At 47.8% G+C, this 25,745-nt stretch overlaps 2 protein-coding genes and 1 long non-coding RNA gene across 11 annotated transcripts in view; 2 read left to right on the top strand and 1 right to left on the bottom strand.

Moving 5' to 3' along the window:
- Positions 1–11,630, top strand: part of KDSR (3-ketodihydrosphingosine reductase) — a 38,197-nt gene extending 26,567 nt beyond the window's left edge. For 3 of the 4 annotated variants that reach the window (XM_070464488.1, XM_070464487.1, XM_070464486.1), the window contains 3 exons: positions 286–369; positions 3,789–3,890; positions 7,432–11,630. In XM_070464488.1, the coding sequence (XP_070320589.1) occupies positions 286–369; positions 3,789–3,890; positions 7,432–7,551 (306 nt within the window). In that variant the 3' untranslated portion in view covers positions 7,552–11,630. The remainder of the gene's footprint in view (positions 1–285; positions 370–3,788; positions 3,891–7,431) is intronic. The other variant, XM_070464489.1, reaches the window with a different exon arrangement.
- On the bottom strand, positions 11,293–18,596 carry LOC139034122 (uncharacterized). Of its 2 annotated transcripts, XR_011486567.1 has the most exons (4): positions 17,781–18,596; positions 17,160–17,332; positions 16,764–17,053; positions 11,293–12,663 (listed from the first exon to the last, which is right to left on the bottom strand). It is a non-coding gene; the product is annotated as an uncharacterized lncRNA (long non-coding RNA). The 2 variants fall into 2 exon arrangements; XR_011486566.1 differs by having other exon boundaries at positions 17,160–18,595.
- The window catches only part of BCL2 (BCL2 apoptosis regulator), a 192,428-nt gene continuing 185,205 nt past the window's right edge, over positions 18,523–25,745 (top strand). Inside the window, exons 1-2 of one of the 5 annotated variants that reach the window (XM_070464491.1) lie at positions 18,523–19,497; positions 19,709–20,547. In XM_070464491.1, the coding sequence (XP_070320592.1) occupies positions 19,993–20,547 (555 nt within the window). In that variant the 5' untranslated portion in view covers positions 18,523–19,497; positions 19,709–19,992. Of the gene's footprint in view, positions 20,548–25,745 lie in introns of all 5 variants that reach the window. The other 4 variants (XM_070464490.1, XM_070464492.1, XM_070464493.1 and 1 more) reach the window with 4 other exon arrangements.

Genomic DNA, 25,745 nt, shown 5'->3' with positions numbered 1-25,745 from the left:
TCTTTTCTTTTTTTTCTTCCATATTTTAAATGAAGCTCTGACGTTTCTCACTGAAATCAGGACTCGCATCCACAGAGAGTAACTGGGGAGCTCAGGGGCTAAATTTTACACAGTAACCAGGTAGAAACTGATCTGGAATCCAGATGGACTTAGTTCTAAAGTTAGGAATCTGTTCTAAGATAGAAAACTAGAATTATGTATAAATTAGGGGAGGAGGACTGTCAAAATTATTTACTTTTTAATGCAGTGGGTATTGATAATGTCTATTTTTTTTCACCTTTTTAGCCTTTAGAGACACGTCTTATTTCAGAGACCACATCGGTCTGCAAACCAGAACAAGTGGCCAAACAAATTGTTAAAGACGCCATAGTAAGTAAAACCCTTGTTCCTTTGTTAATTGTTACAGTACTGTATTTCCAAAAAGGTATTTGTCTCAGGGTTTATTTCAAAGTATAAAATTACTAGCATTTTGTGTGTGTGTACACATAAATTCATCATATCTGATATCATAGACTGTTCTTTTCTTCCCTGGTTAATTCTATGTTAGTTAATGAGTTCTGGAAACTAGTTATATATCTTTTTTTTAATTTAACCTTTTGGTCGCGCTGGGTCTCTGCTGGTGCGTGTGGGCTTTCTCTGGCTCTGGCGAGTGGGGGCTCCTCTTTGTGTGGGCTTTCTCTGGCTGTGGCGAGCGGAGGCTTGTCTTCCTCGCGCTGCAGAGGCTGCTCCCCGCGGAGGCTTCTCTGCTGAGGAGCGTGGATGCTCCAGGCGCCCCGGCTCCTGTCGCTGTGGCTCCCGGCTCTGGAATCTGGGCTCAGCAGTTGTTGGCACACAGGCTTAGTTGCTCTGTGGCATGTGGGATCTTCCCGGACCAGGGATCGAACCCGTGTCCCCTGCATTGGCAGGCGGATTCTTAACCACTGGACCACCAGGGAAGTCCCATAGCTGTATTTCTTAATCTTAGGAGCAGGTTAATCAGTCTGAGAACCTTAGTTCTTTGAAAGGAAAACGAGATTTACCTGTGATATGTAAACGGTTTGCACTATAGACTGTGTTTGGCGTGTTGTCATCTTCCTTCTCTGCCACAGTATTTTCAATTCTAGATTATTTTAGGTGTCTTGCTGCCACACTGGTTTAAGGATTTTCGTTTCCCTTTCCTACTTCCCAGTATCGTTTTCCCAAATGTTTACTAACGAGAAAGTGCTGCTGACCCCCTCAGCCATTGTCCTGTCAGCTTGGCTGGTGCCCTTTCACGTTCTAGAGTTTATTCAGAGTCCAAATGGTCTTTCTCGAAACCAGGTGCTGTTCTGTAGGACGATGTATGGGCCACAAGCTTTTTGGCAGCATTCCTGTTAACCCACATGCAGAAAAATATACATGCTCAGGGGACATGTAAACATGCATGTCATCCTTAGGCCCATGTTGGATTTAGGAAACTTGGGGACAATTGGAACGAGAGGTGTTGGCTGGCTGGACCTTGGCCTTGAAGGAACGTCCGTTGCTTGTTTAGGCCAAACCCAGCAGACTACAGGAAGTCTTGAAGGCTATTAAAACATCTGCGGACGTGGGAAGGACTTTGCCCTGATTGTGTTCAAAGGCGTAGGAAGATGGCACCAGTGGATTGGGCGGACTTTGTTTTTCCTGCTTATCTGAAGTCAAAGCAAACACACTCCATGTTTTTAATGATTCGAAGCAGCTCTTTGTATTTTGGCAGGATTCCTTTAATCTGGAGGTTCTCACGCTTTTTTCGTCTCTTGAGCACTTTCCACCCTAAACTTGTCCACGACCCCAGAGAACTTTTGGTTCCATGGCTTATCCTTATCAATATTTGCTACATCAGAAAGTGAAACTGTGTCATTTTAAAAGGATTTATTTATTCATTTAAAATGACAATACCAGAGGGATGGGATGGGGAGGGAGGTGGGGGGGGGGGTTCAGGACAGGGAATACATGTAAATCCATGGCTGATTCATGTCAATGTATGGCAAAAAACACTACAATATTGTAAAGTAATTAGCTTTCAACTAGTAAAAATAATTGGGGAAAAATAAAATGACAATGATAAATTCAGTGTATTTTACTGTAACATTTTTATAACAAAAAGTTATTTTTCAAGTCAAAACTTCGGGGGCAGGGTGGCATTGTCTTCCATCCCACCAGCCTCTCTGATGTCTGTGTTGGAGGAGAGCGGCGGCCCCCGCACTCCGTCTGTCGTGCCCTTCTGCGTGCAGGGTGCAAAGTGAGGCCGGCACAGCAGACGGTGGCTGGAAAAGGAAGGGAGGCTCTACGCTTTTCAGATGATTGTGGACATTCCTTTTTTTTTTTTTTTTTTAAATAAAAGCTAAACTAGATGTATAGTAGTTTCTTAAAGGTCAGTTGCAATATGAAATTGGAAATTCAAGCAATGAGCCTCTTGTTCTCTGCTTCATGACAGCGCATCAGTATGCCTTGCGCTGCTTTGTGCTCCTTCATGATTTTTTAACATTATGTATTCGTCCTTGGGAAAATGTGGATTCCCTGAGTTACCCAAAAACATTGCATGCATTCATATCACTGCTGATTCTATGATAGAAGTCTTTCTGTGACTGAGAAACTGACAGCCTCAAAACGGCAGACACACGTCTTCCCCAGTTCTGGCTCAGATTTGCACACGGGCTCCCGAAGCTGCCAGTTTTCCTTGAATCGACAGTCGTTTCATTCATTTTCTGCTAGGAACCTTCCAAGTCCCCCGTCTGAATGACCGCAGATTGTCAGTCGTGGTTCTTGCTGTAGAAACGGCCTGCGGGCGCAGCGGGGCCCTTCCTCCCCTGCACGGTGGGAGCAGGGCCCCGCTGGGAGGCGTGCGTCCCCTTCCGCTGGCGAGGGCGGCCCGTGCGCTTCCTCGTCCTGCAGGATAGTGCGAAGGCGTGTCCCCGAGTGGCCGCGGCTTCCCGTGCGGTCCCAGCGGCGCTCCGTCGTTGGTTTTACACATAGTGGGGTGCTTAGGTCAGTCGTGGCATCCCAGCTGGTCCCAGCCCTCCTTTCTCCTGTGGTCGTCTATACGTCTGTGTCTCTATTTCTGCTCTGCAAATAAGTTCATCTGCACCATTTTTCTAGATCCCACATATATGCGTTATTGTGCGATACTTGTTTTTCTGACTTAGTTTTCTGTGGGGACCTAAAAGTGGGGGAGACCCAGTGGAGAGGGTATGCGCACACTTGTGACTGAGGCACATGTCTGTACAGAAGTAAACGCACCAGTGTGAAGCGTTTACAATTACACTCCAATTAAAAAAAATTTCAGGAAAGAAAACGTCCTCCAGGGTTGAGACTGAACAAAACAATTCATTTTACTGCTTAACAAGTGCAGTTTTAAGCAAAACTGACCTTTAACATTTTTTTTGAGATTTGAACAACTTGTTTTCTTCCCGTGTTTCCTGATCATTGTAAGCGTTTGGGACAGTGGGAGGCGCCACCACCGTGGCCCGTGCTAACCAGACAGCAGCATTTCCATCTGTGCACGTGTCACGGGGTGAGAAAAGGCGATTCCCGTCTCAGCGTTGGCATGGCTGTGGTTTTCTCTTCGGGGAGAGTCTCCCGACACGCAGGGTCCGTGGCCCACGCGTTGAGACGCGTCCGTCCAGCCGCCCCAGCCTGTCTGCCAGGGCTGTGTTCACCCCTGGGCTCACGCGCGTGCCTGTGGCCGCTCCTCCCCCGACATGAATGGACACACGTCCTCGCTTCTGACGGGCTGAGCTGGTTCCTTTCCATGATGCTGCCACTGCCTCTTTCCTTTCTTCCTGTTTCAGCAAGGGAATTTCAGCAGTTCCATCGGCTCTGACGGGTACATGCTCTCGTCGCTGACCTGCGGAATGGCTCCGGTGACATCCATCACGGAAGGGCTCCAGCAGGTGAGCCGTGCCGGGGCCTCAAGACAGACGTCCGTCTGTCCAGACAGACAGACAGCTGGGCCTCTCACTGAACCTCAGTGGGCAAAGGCTGAAGGAAGACAGCCTTCACATCTGAGGATGTGAAGAGCTGTTACTGAAGTATCAGCTTTTTTCTTCCTCTACCAGGGAGAAGTAAATAGGAAATATTTTTAAGTTGTTTAGTCACCAAGTCACAGCCCACCGAGTCCCTTTGTCCGTGGGCTTCTCCAAGAACACTGGAGTGGGTCACCGTGCGCTCCCCTCGGGGATCTTCCTGACCCACGATGGAACCCAAGTGTCCTGAGTTGGCAGCAGATCCTTTACCATCTGAGCCGCCAGGAAGCCAGGTTAAAGATGTAACGTGAGGACTTTACACTGGGAAGAAGTCTCCCCCGTGGCGCTGCAGGTGCAGAGAGAAGGCACCTGCTCTGCTATTAGGGTGTTAGTCTGGTTTTCCTCTGAGGACGCTTCATCTTCTGGGTTTGAAAAATGGAAGTCTCTGTCTTTAGGGGGTGTGTGTGTGATAAGTTGCTTCAGTCATATGCGACTCTGCAACCCTATGGACCGTAGCCAGCCAGGCTCCCCTGGGATTGTCCATGGGATTCTCCAGGCAATAATACTGAAGTGGGTTGCCATTTCCTTCTCCAGGGGATCTTCCCCACCCAGGGTTCGAACCTGCAGTCTCTTAAGTCTCCTGCACTGGGAGGCAGGTTCTTTACCACTAGCACCACTTGGGAAGCCTGAGAAATCTCTAGGGGTTAGAGGTGGTATTGCCTGAAAGTCCCAGGATATTAGACCAGAAACTTCCCAGTGAGTCAGACCCCAGAAGCTCAGGGAGGTAAGTGAAGGGTGCGATGCAGTCCCTGCCCTCACGGAAATTACAGTTCATCCAGAAGAGACATAAGAATTAACTGCTCATTGATGAGCCTGCTGCCGGGTCTGCTGTTGGCACATCAGCGGCAAGGCAGCAGCCTCTGGACACCAGGCGGCTTGCGGTCTGGTGGGAGAGACTGAGGAGACCGCTGAGAGAGAGCCGGGCAGCGAGGTGAGGGTTTTCACAGAGGGATCGCTCTGGAAGGACTGAGCGCGGGTGACGGAGGGGTGATGGGGGCGGTGTATGACAGAAGGCTGTGTGGTCAGCCTCGTCCACCCCGGAAAGTCCCGACGAATCGGGTGGGGAGAGGCTTGTCTTCTCCCTCTGCTTCTCTCAGATCCTCGGAACCCCCGGGGGGCCCAGGGGTTGAGTCCACGCCGTCGCCGCAGAGCGTGCAGATGCAAGCCCCGCTCAGGGCACCGAGGCCCCGCGCGCCTCGTCGTCGGGCCAATAGCAACAGAAGAGAGCAGTCGCTAGATGTCTTGTAGGTGCTCATAGAGAATGTGAGCAGAAGCCCGTGAGTTCCCACAGGCCTGCTCTCCACTCCCCCCAGTGTTTGCTGTTGGCAGCGTCTTGCGTGTTGGTGTGGCTCTCTGTTACAACTGATGAGCTAGTATTGAAACGTTCTTACCGCCCGATGTCACAGTTTGCCCTGGGATTTATTCATGGCGTCATCCATCTGTCATTTATCCATCCTGTGGGTTCTGATGATTACAGAGTGACCCATATCCAGCATTAAAGTGTCCGACAGATAATCCACCGCCCTGAATATCGCCCTGTGCATGCTGAGTCACTTCAGTCATGATCGACTGTTTGTGGCCCCGTGGACTGTGGCCCGGCAGGCTCCTCTGCCACGGGATTGTCCTGGCGAGACTGGAGGGGGTTGCCATGCTGTCCTCTGGGGCCTCCTGACCCAGGGACTGAACCCGCGTCTCTTACATCTCCTGCCTTGGTAGGTGGGCTCTTTACCGCCAGGACCGCCTGGAAGCTCTGAATATTCCCCTGGGTCCACCTGCTTCTGGAATCCTGGCAACCACTGATGTTTTCACTGTCTCCAGAGTTTGCCTTTTCCAGCTTCCCTTTGGTTTTTACTATTTTCAAAATTATCCTTCTGCCTACTTGACAGAATCAGGTCGTTTTTGAGACTTGATATGAAAAACAGCAGACCCTCATCCCGTATACCCATTCACTCTTCTCAGAAGCAGTCGGGCTGCCCTTTCAGCCGGACCTTCTGACCTTGACCTTCTTATCTCTGGAGCGGACACTCCATGGAGGCGTCCAGCTGATTTCTTGGTTCTGGATCAGGTTGATATCCTGCTGAAGGGTGCACATGGAGCTCTTCTTTCTGACCCTGCTCTCCTTGCTCACACCCCCCCCCCCCCACGTTTACCCTCCCTTTTTAGTGATACTGTGATTTTGGTTAGATCTGTACTGAGATAACCATCATTAGGGCTATTTCAACACTATTCACAGCTGAACTATGTAATACACACAACCCATTCTCCTTTCTTGTATAGTCTTTTTTATCTTTCCCTGAAACAAAAGGTTAGCTGGCCTTTTACTAGGTATTGTTCATAATGATTGTGTTCATCTCCTCTTAGAAATATCAGATACTCTGTCAGTTTCACCTTCTGGAAGGAATTCCTCACGGAGCCTTCTGACCTGCTGTCAGGACTGGCTGCGTCCTCGAGTCTGGCACTTAGATGACCCTGGCCCCGCTTCGCGGTCACCCCGGGGACCCTCCGCCTCTTGTCAGCATCGGGTCCCCTGCTTCCTTGTATCATAGGATGTTGCCTTTCTCTGTCGAGGCCCTTCTCTTTGGCTGCTTCCCTCTTCTGGTAGCTTCCTGATAAAGGGGTGCCGCTTGGGAGGCGGTTTTTTTGTGGTATTTCTGCATGGTTTGTGGGATTTTTGTTCCAGACCAGGGATTGAACCCAGGCCCTCAGCAGTGAAAGCCTGGAGTCCTAACCACTGGATGACCTGGGAATTCCTGGGAGGCAAATTTTTTGATGCTTTGTATCTTTGAAAATGTTTCTCTTTATAGTTTCCTGCCTTTTAAAAGTTGCATTTATAAGTGTTACAGTGAGAGTCCCTTAGTGGAAAGGGCGAAAATTAATGGGTATGGTTAATTGCCTTCTTAATCTGAGACAGTAATTGCTCTTTTTTGAGTTGGTTGTCTGCCCAGGTCTGGAGTGAGCTGGTGACGGCTGGCACTGGTCATTCTCAGCGCCTGGCACAGGGTCTGCCTTTTACGATCAGTACATAAACCTTAAACCAAGAAGCCTTGATTGTAGTTTGGATATTTGAGATGCTTCTTTGGATCTTCCCTAGCTCGGAGAATCCTAAGACTACTAAGAATCTCTGTTTTGGTCTTTGTGTAATTTGCATGTATTTTTAATAACTGGACAACTATTTTGTCATTACCTGTGGTCTGACAGGCCCGGTGCTGTCCAGTGGCTCAGAGCCAGACAGCTTTTGTTCTCTGTGTTCTGCTGGTGCTTACAAAGTTTTCATCATACATCCTTATCCTTGGAGCAGATCGGAAGATACGTCTTGGGGACTACGTATCAGAGACGTACCCGAAAATCCCGTGAAACAGATGCACGTGCTGTCCTGTCGTGTGAGCTCACGGGTCTGTCTGTCTCGCAGGTCGTCACCATGGGCCTCTTCCGCACGATCGCGTTGTTTTACCTTGGAAGTTTCGACAGTATTGTTCGTCGCTGCATGATGCAGAAGGCGAAATCGGAAACTATAGACAAAACTGCCTAATTCTTACCCCTTGGAAAAAGACTGTCTGAATAATTTACCAGCTTGCTGCTAAGTGGGACACAGTTTTGGGCTTGCAGACACTTACGTCTTGCTTTCTAACCTGTGAGATTGGACCAGTGATCTTCAGAAACCTGGCTGCAAGCAAGGGGATCGCCGTTCAGCTCCAGACTATTATTAATACTATGCAAATACGGAGGAGACCACTTGATTCTCCCAGGTGGAGAGGTGATGGTAAGGGAACTCATAGCATGTCAGCAGGATTCCGGAATGATCATTGAAATGTTTCCTCTATTCTATTTTTTCCCGTTAGAAATCATGTCCAGAAATGGGTTTCTGGGACCTTTTCTTTTTCTCTTGTTCTCTTTTTTAACTTGGTGTGTTTTATTCCAGATGCATTTTACACATTGCCTTGGGGTCTGAATACATAATAATGTCCCTGACTCATTCTGATGCTGGTGGTCCCTTGTGGTTTCTTTCTCTTTGATCCCATAAAACTACATGGGGGATGGGAGAGGACCATACAGAGGAACGGAGGAGATAAATATTTTCCAGTAGGAAAAAATAATGATTTTTTTTTTGTCTTCTTTAGACTTGAATGCTTAGGGCACTTCTCATCTTTCATTCATGGAGAAAGGCAGCCTCCTGAAATATTTTCTGAAGAGAAGTAAAACCTTAGCAGCTTAAAAGTTTACAGTTTCTTCAGTAGCCATAATGACCCGAAGCTCACCCATTCCATTGTAGTTTCTTATTCTTCCCATGTCTTCCTTTCCAATTTTGCTTAGACTGCTATAATATTTTTATAAAAAAAGGAAAGAGAGACACCAGTTTCTTCCTTGACTTTTTAAATTAATTAGTGAATTTATTAAAACAAATGAAAAAGTTAGGAAGTGTGACCTTTGTCTCCTTGTAGCATATATGTAGCTTTTACGAAAGACCGAAGGGGGAGTTTGCTGCTCCAGCGGTTAAGACTCTGCCCTTCTAATGCAGGGGCACAGGTTTGATCCCTGGTGGGGAGCTAGGATCCCACATGCCATGTGGCACAGCAAAAAAACAACAAAAAAAAACACGCTGACAGCATATTTCAGTTTGGGGTTTTCCCTGAGACGGCCGTGTGGGTCTCCCCCTTCGTTGTGTTCATGTGGTGCCTTACACCGATCCATGTTTGTGTTGAACCTTGCTTGCACTGCAGAGGTGGATTCCATCTGGCCAAGGTGTATAGTCATTTTAATATGCAGCTGAAGCAATACTTTCGCAGACCACCTCCTTATAAAATAAGACAGAAACTGTGCCCCCCTCCCGCTTTCTGCCGGTGTTGGAGGGGCTCCTGCGGCAGTGTGGGCGTTGGCAGCAGCCTCAGTTTTACTCGTTAAGGAAGAAACTGTAGGACGACAAGGGCGGCCAGCATCAAAGATGCTTGTTCCTGAAATAAAACGATCGCCCTGTTCTTTCCGTTACTTCCCCTCTGACCTTGAGAACATCTCCATGCCGCGTGTTAAGAAAGCCCAGCCATCGCTGGCACAGCGGAGGCCTGGACACGCTGTTCCTCTCCGGACACCGGGCCACCGTCCACGGGCAGAGTTCTGCAGCGAGGGCCGGGGGAGTCTCAGCCCGCGAGCCGCTCGTCAGCGGATGCGTCTTCGACCTGAGACTCTAGGGCGGCACCGTCCTTGTACCGGCCCCACCCTGTCGCACACACTGTGAGTTTATGCATCTCCACATTCCAGTTCCTTTTAGTGAGAAAAGACCACTGCTTTGGAAGAAGGAATTTTTTTTTACTCTTGTTCAAAAACAGCAGCTATACAAGAGATTAAAGACCTGAACACTATGACAAAGCTTTTCTGCTCTTGAGTTTTTGAACTCTTGACTTTCAAATGACTTAATTTTTACAAAGTAAGATGTTTAACGGCTTTTATCCAGTGTCTTTTTAAAAGACACAAGAACGGCACGTGTTCAAACACTGACAGAGACAGAAGAAATGATTATTTAATATATAAGTTGCTTGGGATGACTTCATTGCAGTCTGTGGGGGTTGATTGAACCCATAAAGTTTTCATGAATCTTTCAGCCTTCAGGAGCCATCATTTGCAAATTCTGTTGAGTCATATTGGGCGCTTCTAAAAGGGAGTAATGACTATATTTTCCTCATTCACAGAAAACAGATACAAAGTAAAAGCTGGGTGTTTCTCAATTTTATTCTTTTCTCGTAAGTGTTTCTTGAATGTGGGTATCTTCTACTGATGGTCTATATTAAAGCCTAGTCCAAGATGGTGCATTCTTTAATTAAACTAACTATTTCAGTAGTTATTTCAGTATCCATTTCTCAAGGTATCCTCAGAGAGAGTTCAGTCATTCCAGGTCACCTACTACGCGAACAGATCTAAGAGCCCCCGATCCACGACGGGGAGATATCCCCACCCAGGATGAAACTCAAGCGTGAGAGCAGATTCTGCAGCTGAAGCAACGCTTTCGCAGAAGTCATAGCAGCGGGGAACTACAGCGTGAGATTCCTGGAAACACGGCACCTCTTTGTCGGAGGCGGCGAAGGTCTACAGCTTTGTGAACAGAAAGGTTTGAAAACGGAGGTGTTCCTTTCCTTCTTTCTACACTTGGTGCCATAATCTACTTGACGGCAAAACCCGACTTGAGGTTCCTGTAGTTTTTATTTATGTCATGCCATGGGCTGTTCACTCGTCTGAAGAAATACCAACGGTTTTGATGACAGGGATTGCCCCAGACTCTGTGGAGATGTTTTTATAATATCCAGTGTAGACCCCATATTACCTTTTCAAAGTGTAAAAAAAAAAAAAGAAATTTTCTTTGGATGGGGGATTGTAGACACTTCAGGAGCATCACACAGTGACCTGGCTTCATCTAAATCATGAAACTATTACAAGGCAAATTCTATTTTTTATCTTTTTTTGGCTCAATTCTTGTTAAACCTTTTATTATACTGATTTCTTTTTTGCTCGGAAAGAAGAGAAAGACTGAGTCAGACTGCAGATTGTTAGGGAAACTATTGGCTTTTTTTTTAAGGATCACATTGATTCAGCACTTTCTATTGTGCCCAGAAGTGGACAAGTCTTACTTGTGGCAGAAGAAGTTTAATCATAATTCTGTTGAAAGGTGGGTTCTGTGTATGTGACCAACAATAGCTTATTATGTGAGTTTCAGGTCTGATGTGCCTGCCTCTGCTGGGTTGGGTTGTACTATTTTATTATAATGTATTTGTGAGTATATTTATTTTAATGTTTAACATTATTCAGCCATTGAAATTGCAAAGTATGTTCAAGGACCCTTTATCATTGAAAAATGTATAAAAATTCTCATTTATTTTTGCTAAAACAAAGTCAAGAGAGTTGATCTTTTCTGTATATTTAAAAATTTAACTCTCACATTTGAAAAGAGAAGAAATTAAAAATGCTGTTATTGATGGCCCCTTTAGATGAAATTATATTTGTTTCATTATGGGTGGGCCTCTGTTTGGATCATTTTTTGTTGATTCTTGGAAGTAAAAATTTGAGAGTCCGTTTCTAATATTAAATGACAAAACCTTTTTGATAATAGTTGCTTTGATTCAAAGAATTGTATGTCTTTGTCTTTTCAGAAGAAGGTAGTCCCATAATAATTTTTTAAAAATGAATTGTATCAACAGATTTAATTTTATTATATCATATTCCAATTCAAACATGTCTTAACTCCCTTGAGGACACTTAAGCTATTCATACTTTTTGACCTAAAATGTTTGTATCTTTCTCATTTCCTTAACTTCTTAGTGACTCAGTGTTGAAAATTACCTACTAACCATAACCTTCCATATTCTGGACTAAATCTTATTTAATTCAGAGCAGTGATGGCAGATTTGGTATTTTGAAGAGGAGAGACTAGCTATTATATTTTACACTTGCTTGAGGTGACAACTCTAAAGGCATTTTTAAACTGATAAGAGTGCATATGACTATTTTGATATATAATAGAACCTGTGTTTGCTACTTTAGAAGCTTATGTGGCAGAATTGTAACCTAATTTTCATATCTTGTATTTCTGAATCATGACAAAAAATAAATGGGGAACATGCTTTACAGATTTGAAAATTTCTTAGAAATGTGCATTTTTAAAGACACATTTAAGCAAAACACCAGTCCCTTCCATGATATTATCCTAACTTTGCATCTTAAACACTTGACAAGGCTTAATTTTTATCGTTTTTTAGGAAGTATTATTTTCACAGTAGATGTTTTGGCCCTTGTTTCAAGTATGTTCTGGATTTGTGTGACTCCAGTGTGGGGTATATGAGTAAAAAGAAGAAATATGGAATTTAAGAAAATTTCTTAGGTAATTATGTTTCATACACAGATTGATTTTCTATGCTTTAAGGCTTCATATTCCAACAAGGAAATATCTTCTAGACTCTGAAGGGCATAGAAGAGAGAGATGGGAAAGAACACGCCTTAATATTTCTTGGTCCTTAAATAGAAAAATTGTGGTCACATTGAGAAGAGATGCCTTGGATGGCTTGATTGGCAAATTGAACCTTTCTTTCAGTTTGAGCAACTTGTATACGTAAATGGCATAGGATATCACCTCTGTGATTTTTATGTTTGGATGTTTAAAAAGGAAATTATTTCTTGACTTCTGTCACACTCTTGATTTTATACACCCCATTTTCTCTCATTCGGCCTGTATTTATCGAATGCCTATGAGGAGCTTGGTATCCAGGCACTGATGTAAACAGTACTGGGTGTAAACAGTCTGTCCCCTCCCCGTGAGGATTCCGTTTCTGGTGCGTTCCCCTGCTTGCTTCTTCATCCCTCTGAAGGCTCCGATCAGTCTTCCTGGAGAAAGAGGAACTGATCCTCATTCCTTTCTTCAGGCTTCTGAACGTTATGCCACCATCATTTGAATGCCAAGCTCTATTCTAGGCTGGGAATGTACAAAGGAAAATATGGGCCCTGCCCTCAAATAGTTTATAATCTGGGGGAGGGGGAACGCATGTCAGGAATTACATGGTGGGATTTCCCTGGTGCTCCCGTGGTTAAGACTCCACGCTTCTGATGTAAGGGGTGCAGGTTCAATCCTGATTGGGGAGCTAAGGCCCCACAGTGCTGCGTAGCACTGCAAAAAAAAAAAAAAGAAATTACATGGTGATCCGACAACAGCTATGACTAAGGCATCATAACTAGCGCTGGAAGATGTAACCTGTGCCAGTCCCTGTTGTGAGCGCTTGCTGTCTGAAGCACTTAGCCCATGCGCTGGCCCTGCAGTGGCACCCCATCCCCGGGTTCTGATGAGGGCACACGCACGGAGGTCCAGGAACAACCAGGGCACAGCGGCACAGCCATGAAGCCTGGGTCCAAACGGGTTTCCTGACTCGGAGCCTCCCGGCCGCCGCGTGAAACCTGTTAGCGGCGTGAGTGGAATCCCAGACTGCCCAGGACAGGCGGGGAAGTTCACATGGGAGGAGGTGGTTGAGAGCAGCCTTGAGGAACAAATATGAATTTGCCACAAGAAGGCTGGGTTCCTTTCAGGGAGACGAGCGTATGTGCACGGAGAAAGTGGGAGAGACCCTGGCGTCTCCCAGAGAGCCCACAGCATCATGCAGCTCCAGGAGAGGGCGAGCGGAGGATGGGGGGCCTCGGGGCAGCGGGTGGGAGCAGGCTTGGGCCACATCACCCCACGTGGAGGAAATGAGGCTTCGACCTCTGAAGAATTCTGAGCGCAAACAGAATGGCTGGATTTTGGAAAGATCATGGCTCTCTGAAATTTCGGGGTTCCTGAGCCCTTGAGCTTTGGAATAAACATTCCTCATTAGTTTGGGGGAAAAAGTTAGATACGTATTGTTATGGGTTGACTTGTGTGTCCTTAAAAGATGCTGATGTCCTCATTCTCAGAACCTGTGGATGCGACCTTCCTGGGAATGGGGTCCTCACAGATATAACCAAATTAAGGTGAGTGTCCTCTCCAGTATGACTGGTGACCTCATAAAAATAGGTGAAAACAGAGAACCTGGGAGAACACCACGGGAAGACAGTGGCACAGATAGAAGTAATGCAGTTGCAAGCCAAGGATTGCCAGCCTCCAACGAAAGCTAGGAAGAGGTAGGAAAGATCTTTCCCTAGAGCCTTCAGAGGGCGTGTGGCCCTACTGACCCCTTGATTTGGGACTCTGAGCTGCCAAAACTGGGGGAGAATAGATTTCTGCTCTAAGTCACCCGGTCAGTGGTCCTTTGTTACTGCAGCCCAGACATCAAATGCACCAACTTTGCTTTTTCTAAACGTGTTCATCAGCAGTTCATGTCCAGGAGATACTGTGTCTTGTGCTAAAGAGCCTAAGAGGGGGCTTGCCTGGTGGTCCAGGGGTTAAAAATCTGCCTGCCAGTGCAGGGGACACCGGTTCGATCCCTGCTCCAGGAGGATCTCGCGTGCCCTGAGGCAACTAAACCCAGGTGCCTGAGCCACAGTGCCCCAGAGCGGGGGCTGCAGTGCGCCTGGAGCCCGTGCCCACAGCAAGAGGAGCTGCTGCAGTGGGACGCCCCGATCTCCACAGCTAGAGAGAGCCCCCGTTCCCCAAAACTAGAGAGATCCCCTGCCCTCCACAGCTGGAGAGAGCCCCTGTGCGTGCAGATCTAGTCCGACAACGAGTAAAGAGCATAGAGGATAACATTAGTTATTGCACATAAGAATATAAGTTCTTTGCCTGTTCTCAGTACTATGGTGTTGCATGTTAATCCAACAAGAGGAGTAAGCATTTGAAAAGTAGAAGTTCCTAATCTCAGTTTATTCACTTTAAGTGCCGAGTCATTAATCTGAAAGGAAAAAATTGCCTTGAGTGAATTTACTGTGCTTTCCTTTGTAAACATTTGCTGGCTGAATTTGCACAATACAATGATTTACCTGCACTTCACTGCCTGGTTTCAAAAGTTGTTTTTTAATTATTCCAAACATTTATTGAGCTTTAGGACCCACTAAAAGTTAGCCAGGTGGGTTTCCTGGCTACATCAGGGCTTGTTGGTTTAGATCCTGTAAAAGAGGTTCCTTATGAGGACAGGCATGTACAGAAGAGGGACTCTGGAGTGTAAATGAGTCAGGAAAGCTATTACTGTTACTATACTAACTAATGTGGAATTAGTATTATAACAACATCATCATGCAGTGTTTGCCACAAAGTATGCAAACCATCTTAAAGCACATGGCACTGTGTAGCCTAAGTCTTTATAATGTATAAGATACTGTGTCAATTATATCTCAGTAAAGTTGGAAACAATGTAGAAATACTTGATATTGGAAATCAGTGTTTTGGATTGCTTATCTATGCCTGTGAGAAGGTTTTTAAGCAGTTCATTTTTATTTTATGCAGGCTCTGCTTGTTTTTATTCTCCTTAGTTCATTTTGTTTATGGGTTTATTTGCACTTGTTTGCCTAACTGGTTTGGGGTCATGTTTCATATTTTTAACTCTTTCATCTCACCTATTGTCAATTCCCACTCGGTTAGCACTATCTTTCTATCCTTTCTTTAAATAAAAATTTTAATAGTTTGGAAGAATTTGATACATACCTATATTAAATATTAGTATGTTTAGATTAGAATAATGTCCTTTGGGGTTTCATAAACTTTGGGAACATTTATATTGGTGGTGAATAGACGGGGGGGAAATGAAAAAAGTGACATTTTATTTTCTTGGGCTCCAAAATCACTGTGGATGGTGACTTCAGCCACAAAATTAAAAGACACTTGCTCCCTGGAACGAAAGCCATGACAAACCTAGACAGAATGTTATAGAGCAGAGACATCAGTTTGCTGACAAAGGTCCATGTAGTCAAAGCTATGTTTTTTCCAGTAGTTATGTATGGATGTGAGAGTTGGATTGTAAAGAAGGCTGAGTGCCGAAGAATTGATGTTTTCGAATTGTGGTGCTAGAGAAGACTCTTGAGAGTCCCTTGGACTGCAAGGAGATCAAACCAATCAGTCCTAAAGGAAATCAACCCTGAATATTCACTGGAAAGATTGATACTGAAGCTGAAGCTCCAATACTTTGGCTACCTAATGCAAAGAGGCAACTCACTGGAAAAATGCTGATGCCGGGAAAGATTGAGGGCCCGAGGAGAAGAGGGTGACAGAGGATGAGATGGTTAGACAGCACCTATGCTATTTAATTGGAGAAGGAAATGGCAACCCACGCCAGTGTTCTTGCCTGGAGAATCCCAGGGACGGGGGAGCCTGGTGGGCTGCCATCTATGGGGTCACACAGAGTCGGACACAACTGAGTCGACTTAGCAGCAGCAGCCAGCAGCAGCATGCTATTTAATGGACATGAGTTTGAACAAACTCCAGGAGATAGTGAAGGACTGGGAAGCCTGGTGTGCCACAGTCCATGGGGTGGCAAAGAGTCAGCCACGACTTGGTAACTGAACAATATTGGTGATGAAGAGAACTTTCTGAATGATACTGTTAAATATCAACCAGTAGGTGGCGAAAACTGGCAATAAAACCCTTTTTGTTTGGCAGATCGGAGAATAAAGAAGGGAAGCAAAGGCCTTTGAGACACTGGGTATGATCTCCATTCCCTGCGTCTTGTCCTTTTCTCTCCCTGGTACCACCCACCGCTGAACCCAGCCAGCAAAGCTGGGAAAAGGACCAACCATCGGCTCTTAAAAGTGGAAGACGTCTTGGCAAGTGAAATCCCACGGCCTACATTTGGAAGGTTATTGGAAGGTCTCTAGGTTTGTACCTAGGACTCCTGACTCAGATCGGTGCCCCTCCAACCAGGTCACCAACTCAGTTCATTCACACACTTCTGAGGAATGCTTGCCGTGACACTTCTGGTGGAATCTGATAAGCATGCAATCTGAATGGAGGAGTGGTTTCACTGTCTTGATTGAAGGATTACCCAGAACATTCCCAGGGAATATTTAGCCTTAGTCAAGATTAATGCAGACCTGTCCTGAGAATGTTGGATTATCAAGGTGCCACTTAAGTGTGGAAGAATCTGTGGAGTAAAGGAGAGAAGGAAGGCTTCCCTTCACTCGGAATGGGCTCTGCATCCTTCTGGTCGTCCCCCCACCCCCACCCCCCCCCCGGCCCCGAGCAGAAGGACAGCCTTGGTTCCAGCTCTGGCCTCTCGCTTCCTCGCTCACATGCTGGGTTGCAAGCACTGAGGCTTTCAGTTCCTCCTAAGTAACTTCAGGAGTTAAGGCAAGTTCTGAGAAGACCCCTACCCCAGGATGGGTGGCCTCAGCTTGGCTTTCCTCTGTTTCTGTGAAAACAGATCCCCAGGCCACCATGCCTCACCATCACTGCCGTGGAGAAAAGAGGCGATGGTCCAGCAGCTGGAAGCAGGAACGACCATCTTCTTTTACTCCTTGCCTGGATGAGACGTTTGCACCAGGTACGCATGCCTACAGGCCAGAGGTGGGCTGGCATGTCGGCTGACTGGCTTTGATAAATGAACAGATGAAAATAATTTCCCGTGCTTATTTTACCAAAGAATGAACGTGTTGATTTTAGTCTAGGAAGGAGACCAAATACAGTGTGAGAACGCATGTGCATACCCCGCAGTACTCAACCCTTCTATTTCTAAGACCACAGCAAACGAGGCTGCCCTTAAGTCTTACTTGAGCCTTATCGGGTGTTACTCACTCCATTGCGTGTGTGCGACTCTTGGCAACCCCATGGACTGTAGCCCGCTAGGCTCCTCTGTCCATGAAATTCTCCAGGCAAGAATACTGGAGTGGGTAACCATTCCCTTTTCCAGGGGATGTACCTGACCCAGGGATGGAACCCTGGTCTCCCTGAATTGCAGACAGATTCTTTACCATCTGAGCCGCCAGGGAAGCCCAATTAACTAAGCCGCCATGCTATTAGTAAACATTTTTTCCCCTGGCACTTTGTCAAAGACTTTTAGAAATAAAAATAAGCACATGCAACTTGTCTGCCCTCTGTGTTTTTTTTCTGGGGGCCATTTGTACTGATGAATTTTTTAAAATGTTTACGTATATAAAATGTATAGGTATGAATGTGTATAAAAATATTAAAAGTGTGTACACATATGTGTATATACAGGTTGGTGTATGTATAGATAACTCGAGGAGGTGCAGACGTCTAGAACTGACTGCTGGACAACCTCGGAAGCCTTTAGAAACCCACCGGCCCTGACTGTGGGGCTAAGGGCCTAAAACTGCCCCCGCGGCTGCTAACCCAGCGCCGAAATGGTTGCGAGCAAGGAAAAAAAGAACCTGCCTGCAATGCAGGAGACCTGGGTTCGATCCCTGAGTCAGGGAAATGCCCTGGAGAAGGGACAGTCTTGTTGCCCGGAGAATCCCATGGACAGGGGAGCCCTCGGGCCGCAGTCCCTGGGGTCGCAGAGCCCTCCACCACCACTCGCTCCGAACAGCGCTCGGCCGCCCCGGCCGTCCGTCCGCGGGCCCGGGAGCCGCGTCTAGCCTGGGCCCGGGTGGGGTCTCCGAAGCGCGCCCTCTGCGTGGACAGCCAGGAAGCAGCTGGAAGGAAACGCGAGGCTCGGGGCTTCCCTCGCGGAGGCGCGCGCGGCGTGGCCTCTCTTCTCGGGAGGCCGGCGCCGAAGCCCCCTGCTTGGGGTCAGCAGCGGCCGAGTGTGGACACCCGGGGTGCGGACGCGCGCGCCCGCGAAGCGCGCGCCCGCGGCTAGAAAGGGTCCAAGCGACTCCCGGCGCCGGTTTTCTCGGTGTCTCCCGCCTCTGCCCCCGGCAACCGACCCCCGCCGCGGGCGGATCCCCGGGCGCCCCCGGGCCCTCGCGGGCCCCGGAGACCCCGAGCGCGCGCCCGGGCGCCGCAGGCCCGAGGAGGCCCCTGGCGCGCCCACCACGCCGCCCGCCCCCCCCGACCCCGGCCGAGCGCGCGGAGCGGGCGGGGCGTCCCGGCCCCCCATTCCCCCGGCTCCCGCCCGCCGAGCCCCCGGCGGGGCGCGCGCTCCGCGCCGGCCGCGGCGCCTTTAACCCGGCCGGGGGGGCGGCTCCGGGGAGGGCCCGTCCTTTCTTCTTTTTTTGAATGAACCGTGTGACGCAAGCACAGGAAACCGGGCGGTTCGAGCGGAGAATGAAGTCAGAGGCCGGGCCCCCCGCACCGCCCCCTTCCTCCCGCCGCCCCGCCCCGCGCCCGGTCCCCCCGCCGCCGCGAAGGTGCGGGCGACGGGCCCCCCCGGGCGGCGTCCTCGGCCGGAGCGCGCGGCGCGGGGGCGGGGAGAGGGTGCGCGGCCCGGAGGCGGGGTGCGCCGGTGGGGTGCAGCGGAAGAGGGGTCCGGGGGGGGGGGAGAACTTCGTAGCAGTCATCCCTTTTTAGGAAAAGAGGGGGAAAAAAAAATCAAGCCCTCCCCCGCCAGCGCCGCCTCCCACCCTCGCGGCACCACACACAGCGCGGGCTCCTGGCGCTCGGCACCGCGGGGCCGGCGCGGCCAGCCTGCGTCTATCGGCAGTTCTTCGGAAAATGCATTGGCCGTTCGGAGTTTGATCCGGAGAGGATCCCCGCCCGCGTCCCCGGCTCGCCCGTCGGCCCCGGCCCGGTGTTCTCTCCCCGGGGAGGCGTGAGGCGGCCCCGCGGATACAGATCCATGTGTGTGCCCGCGCGTGTGTGCGCGCGTGAAAATTGCCGAGAAGGGGAAAATCACAGGACTTCTGCAAATACCGACTGAGAAATGGTAATTCATCCGCCGCCGCCGCTGCCTTCCGTTTGCCCGTGCTCTTGAGATCTCCGGTTTGGATTCCTATGGATTGACATTTCTATGAAGAAGTCTGGGAATCAAACTGGAAATTCTCCTAATTTTTTGCACCCCCTCCCCCAACTCCTGATTCATTTGGAAGTTTTCAGAGCAGCTCTAACTGGAGAGTTCTGAAGATTGATGGAATCTTTTTGCCTTTTCATTTGTTTTCACAAAAAAGGAAACTTGACAGAGGATCATGCTGTCCTTAAAAAATACAAGTAAGTTCTTTGCACAGGAAATTGGTTTAATGTAACTTTCAATGGGAACCTTTGCGATTTTTACTTTAAGTGCTTTGGAGTAAGTTTAATTTCCAGGCAGTTTAATATATTCTTCTAAGCGTGTAACTTGTAGTGTGTGTGCCCTGCTTTCAACCAGCGTATAGAGGGAAACGCACCTGATTTTGACTGATTAGTTTTTTTAACCTTTCAGCATCACGGAGGAGGTAGACTGATATTAACAGTAATTAATAATGTGCTTCATGAAATAAAGATCCGAAAGGAATTTAAATAAAAATTTCCTGCATCTCATGCCAAGAGAGAAACACCAGAATCAAGTGTTCCGCGTGATTGAAGACACCCCCTCATCCAGGAATGCAAAGCACATCCAATGAAATAGCTGGATTATAACTCTTCACCCCTCCTGCGGGGCCGTGGGGCAGGCAGCGGGGGGCGAGAGGTGCTGTGGGGACCCGGCTGCCCTTCCGCTGCGGAAGGATGGCGCACGCGGGGGGAACAAGCTACGATAACCGGGAGATCGTGATGAAGTACATCCACTATAAGCTGTCGCAGCGGGGCTACGAGTGGGATGCGGGAGATGCGGGCGCCGCGCCCCCCGGGGCCGGCCCCGCGCTGGGCATCCTGTCCTCCCAGCCGGGCCGCGCGCCCGCGCCCTCCAGGACCTCCCCGCAGCCGCCCCCGGCCGCCGCCGCCGGGCCTGCGCCCAGCCCGGTGCCACCTGTGGTCCACCTGACCCTGCGCCAGGCCGGCGACGACTTCTCTCGGCGCTACCGCCGCGACTTCGCCGAGATGTCCAGCCAGCTGCACCTGACGCCCTTCACCGCGAGGGGACGCTTCGCCACGGTGGTGGAGGAGCTTTTCAGGGACGGCGTGAACTGGGGGCGCATCGTGGCCTTCTTCGAGTTCGGCGGGGTCATGTGCGTGGAGAGCGTCAACCGGGAGATGTCGCCCCTCGTGGACAGCATCGCGCTGTGGATGACCGAGTACCTGAACCGACACCTGCACACTTGGATTCAGGACAACGGAGGCTGGGTAGGTGCTCGTCCGGGTGGGCGTCAGGGCCCGGCGCCTCGGGTCCCAGTGTGGTCGGAGGGTGGGGTGTGGCTGGGCCCAGGGTCAAGGGCAGGCCGGTGAAGTGAAACCAGGTGTGTGGCCTCCCTTTCTCTTCCCCTGCAGAGAGCTCTCCCTGCCAACCCTACTGTGATCACTTCTTCCCTGGAGACATTGCTTCCCTTGCCTGCCAGCCACTGAGGTTCAAAGATCCAGCCTTTGCTGGATCAGTAGAATCTGGGGATAAAGGGCATCCCTTCAAGGTTTCTCAAACTGGGAGTCCAGGGATCCCCATGATCACGGTACTTGGCCGAGTAGCTTATTGAAAAGGAGCATTTCAGGGACAACTCATAAACTGGACACGAGGCTGAGTCCTGTCTATCTGCATCAGAAATAAGCTCCCCTGGGGGTTTCTGCTTTGTCCTAAAATTTGGGAACTACTGGATTAGAAGAACAGATTCCTCTAGAGGCCCAGGGGCCTGCCTTCTCTGACTCACTTGGTAAAATCTACCCAAAGAGGAAAACCAGCTTAGCCCCTTTCCCTAGAAACTTGGATGACTGTGAAAAGGTAAGTTGACTTCCAGAGTCCGGTGACACTGACCTCCAATTTGTGCCACGTTCCTAGTGGGCAATGACCTTGTGTCTTGAAGAACCCTTGGCTATGGGTGTTTGTTTCATCACTGACAGATTTCGCATTGGCCGCCTACCTTGTGTTCTATTTCCATAACTTGTGTATGATTTAGAAGTTTACTGGAATTTTTAGTATATTTTATTTTCCACCCTAACCTCCTAACCTACAATGCACATCGTTTGGTGGGATCCTCTGCTGGGCAAACTTGCATCCAGAGTATCTGTATAAAGATAGAAGAATTGATTCTTAGCTGTGGATTCTCATGCTGTGACTTTAGTTGAAGTGATTGATGCTTGTATTTTTGAAGAACATCTGTGAGCTTTTTTTCCCCGGTACTGTTGTGCTAGGCAGAGCCTCCGTCATGTCACCATGAAGCTCTGTTTGTGAGTGTGATTCTCTGAGGGAGGGGTGCAGCTCCGAAGACTGAAGAAGTGTCATTGACATCTGTACTTCATATCTGAAATGATTAATTTGTGAAAAAGTGAAAGGAATAACTGGTTCAAGTTTTTTGCAGACTTTTTGTTTTAATCTGAAGAGGTGTCTTTGAAAAAGGATGCCATTCAGTGCCTCCTTTTACAGTCTCTAGGCGGATTACTAATATTATTATTTTATAGGACCTAACAGGAGTAAAAACCTTAGAAGTCACTACATGTGGGTTCGACTTCAAAAAGCACGTTATCTATTTTATACGGTTACAAAGTGTGCTAGTATTAGGGGGCTGAAAAGAGAAAAGTCCAAGAAAAGCAGATGACTGACGTGAACATCTGATCCAACTTGACCAAAGTTGACAAAATATTGATGCCACTGTTTAGTGTTTAAAAGTGAAAATCCCCACTTAATCTCTAAAATTTATTAATAAATGCTTTTTGTGAACTGTTTGTTTCTTTTAGATCCCATTTTACCAGATCTTTAGTAATTTTGGAAGAGTTCTGTAGAAGGTGTAAGGAATATTTTTGTTAAATGTTTGATTAAGTAGGTGATTTTGTTTTTAACCACTATAACCAAAGAAGTAGGGACTTCCAGACGCCAAAAGGATCATTTTGAGACCAAAGTAAAACTAACTGAACAGTCTGACTATTACATACTTTTGTGAAAAAATATTAAAAATTTTTGCTTTCTGGTTGAAAGAAAGCCAAGGTGGTAACTGTCATGTGTCAAGTAATTCAATGAAAAGATGGGAAATGGAGACATTTGTTTATGATAGAAATTAAGATGTATTCTTGATCTTTGTTGTCAAGTTGTGCTATATTAACATCTCATACAATTGGATTTTCTTTTTAAGTGAAGGCTCGCTCTTTCCTCCTTTCAAAATAGAATTTTCTTAGTAGAGCCTATCTTTGTGGTCAACAGGTATCTGAGGTTGATAAATGTAGAGGCTACATTTTATGATGCCAAACCACAATGACGTACCATAGAACATGATAAACTTTTTCTTGACAAAACCTCTTATAGTAAAAATAAATCATATAGAAGCACAAATTGCTGATGGTGAAATGTGTAGCATTCAGGACAATATAGAGATGGATGACTAAATAGGAAAACAAAGAACTTTGGCAGAAAAAAGTGTGAGGAAATGCTATCATAAATGGGCACTTTGGAATAATAAAAGAGGTAGTATTATTTGAGAAGTATATTTGGGAGTCTGATTTACATGTCCTTTCCAAAGATGCATTACGAATCTAAGTTTTTATTTCGAGCATTTGGCATCCAGACAGATTTTCCTCCCAGTTTGCACCAATCAGGGTTGCTTCTCTTATAACATGTGTTGTGGTACGGTGTGAAGGACTCGGTGCGGATGGGCAGGTTTCGGAGGAGAGCTGGCATGCCCTTCTGATGTTGGACAGTAACGTGCAGCGCTTACAGGGCTCAGTGGATCAGCCCATCTGCTAAATCTGTTCTGATGGGGGCTTTAGACTCGAAGTCACATTTGCACTTTGCTGCTGCTGCTTCTGAGGCTGAGGGAGAACGGTCTGCACTCCGTGCTCCATAAGCTGGAGAAAGCAGGGCCTTGGATGGTAAGTGCCTGAGAGGTGGTTTCAGAAGTCTGCACGTTGCACAAACACTGAAGAAGAAATCGGCTGTGGAGTGGACTGTGGCTTTATCCCAGAGTCTGGATAAAGCATCCAGAGGGAGGCAGGATGGCAGCGCAGCGAGGCAGCAGTGGTTCTAGGAAGCATCTGAGAACTGCCGCTCCACGTGTGGGAGCTCGCGGGCATCCCCTGGGAGCGTCTTGGAGGAGCAGAGCCTCAGGTCCCACCCTGAGCCTCTGAGTCAGAGCCTGTGGTTCACACATCTACAGGTGTTGGGGTGCACAGGGCAGTTAGAGGTGCCGGCTGCCATCACCGACCACTGATTCCCGTGACATCTTTTAGGAAAAATGAGAGTCCGGGAGGGGTCCTGCAGCGTCCCTTTCCAGTGGCCTCCTGGGATCCATGGTGTTACCTAGGATGCCAGGTACTTCCCAGCTATCTGCTAGAGTGGCCTGAGCTTTGGAGGAGAGAGGCTGGAATGCTGTAGAGACGAGCGAAGTGATCATAAGCTCTGACCTCAAGGATGTTTTTCGTGATAACTATACAGTCTGTGGGCCTTCCCCGGAGGCTCAGTGGTAAAGAATCTGCCTGCAATGCAGGAGACAAGGGTTCCATCCCTGAGCCAGGAAGATCCCCTGGAGGAGGGCACAGCGACCCACTCCAGTCCTGGCGGGCTACAGTCCATAGGGTCAAAGAGTCAGACACGACTGAAGCCGGTGAGCGCAGCGCAATGTGTACTGGCATTGGTGGCCCCGTTAAAGGAAGATAGCGTTCCCACTCCTGGTCAAGACAGGAACCTTAACTCTTAATGGCTGTGTTCAGTATTGTTTTATCCCCTTGTAACTCAGTTCAGATTTCTGTAGATGAGTTTAGGGGCCCTGGGACCACTGCATGGCCACGGCGGCTTTTGCAAGCAGAGGGTTGGGATGTAGGCAAGTGGATGGTGAACGGTGCGCTCTGAACTGAGAAACGTGAGAACATTTTGCTTCCTGTCTTAGGAGAGAGGGAGATGTCTGACAACTGCAAGGATAGGATGCTTTAATAGGCGATTGGCTTCCTTCTGTTGAGATGGTGGGGCAGCTTTTTTTGTGTGCTCATGTTTTGGTCTCTGTGGTTTAGGAAGACAGGAACTTACTTCTCCACATCCAGTAGAGGTTAGCTTCCTTTTTATTAGTTGGTCAGCAAGCAGTTTCTCTTTTCTGTACATAGTCCACATCCACTCAAACATTTGATTAACTGGAAAGCAAGACCATTCTTAGGCCAGTGTACAAAATACATGAGAAAACATCATTTTTTTAGTGGTTGAATGTTAGCTGCTTAAGGCCAGTTTTGGCAGCAAAATGATAGGATTAAAAATAGCCCAAAGATGATCCAGTCTTAAATAATATATTTAATGATGAACTTTCCTTGGGAAAGTGCATCTTTCTGCCTGCGAAGAATCATATGACCCCTTTCAATAATTTATTCTGTAGAGAAAAGATACAGTATGGCTCCTAGACTTTGCAGTCATGTGCTGTTGAGCAATCACATTTGGGGACTTTTGTAAAATTTGACAGTTCACTCAGTTCTCTTTTCTGTTTTAGGGCCTTTGTTGCTGTTTAATGTCAGTCGAAAACATGGCTTTCTTCTGTGCATCCTGTTACTTTTAGCTGTGCTTTCTAGTGAGAACGGATTGATCTTTTTAGCAATCCTTGGTTGAACTAGTACGTTTCAGAGTCGCTAAATGTCATTAGGCCACATAGTACACCAGGTAACAGAAAGCCACAGATTTTTTTTTTAAGCCAAACTTTTATAGTTTATCTTTCCTCCCAGTCCTTGTCAGCTTTTTGGAGGCTGATAAACCCACTCATAAAGCAGGTGTGTGGGTACCGTGTGTATTAATAGCAGTATCTCCCACTCAGTACACCCCACACCCATTTCTGAGGTCACCCGTCGTGTCTTCGCAGGGGCAGTATTTCAGCAGTATTGCAGCATTTGTGCTGGAAAAACAACACTGTCTTTGTAGCGTACGAGTAAAAGGTTTTCTCTACCCCCAGAGATACATTGTGTTTGAGGTTCAAAGGTTCTGCTAAACCTTTTTAAAGTAACCTAATAGCGCCTGACTCAGGTACGGCGGTAAGCTCGCACGCTGGTGCCCCTTCCCCCAGCTTCATACAGGGGACCACTCGAAGAAGCGAGTCCAACACGGGGCTCTCCTTTCATCCCTCTTGGTTTGATTCAAACCAAGTCAGTGTGTGAGGCTGAAACAGGATTAAGGATGAAAGTTAGCCGAGGACTAGGACGGTTATTCAGCAGAGCTGATTGCACGTCTTCTCTGTGCCCGGTCCTGGGTCAGGTCGGGGGTCCCAGGAGGAAGGCATTTTCCCTGCCCTGGATGCCGTCACAGGCCGGGGCTAGAGATGTCATGAATTCTGTTGCCTGCCCCCCGCCCCCCCCCCCCAGCCCAATGAGATGATTCTAAACTCTCAGATTTAGAGGGGAAAAAAAAGCTAAGTGTGTGTTATTTTGCATACACTTCA

This window comes from Odocoileus virginianus, unplaced genomic scaffold (genome assembly GCF_023699985.2).
Source record: "Odocoileus virginianus isolate 20LAN1187 ecotype Illinois unplaced genomic scaffold, Ovbor_1.2 Unplaced_Contig_26, whole genome shotgun sequence".
NCBI lineage: Eukaryota > Metazoa > Chordata > Mammalia > Artiodactyla > Cervidae > Odocoileus > Odocoileus virginianus.
Note: the sequence above shows the minus strand (reverse complement) of the source record. Positions and strands in the feature narration are given on the sequence as shown.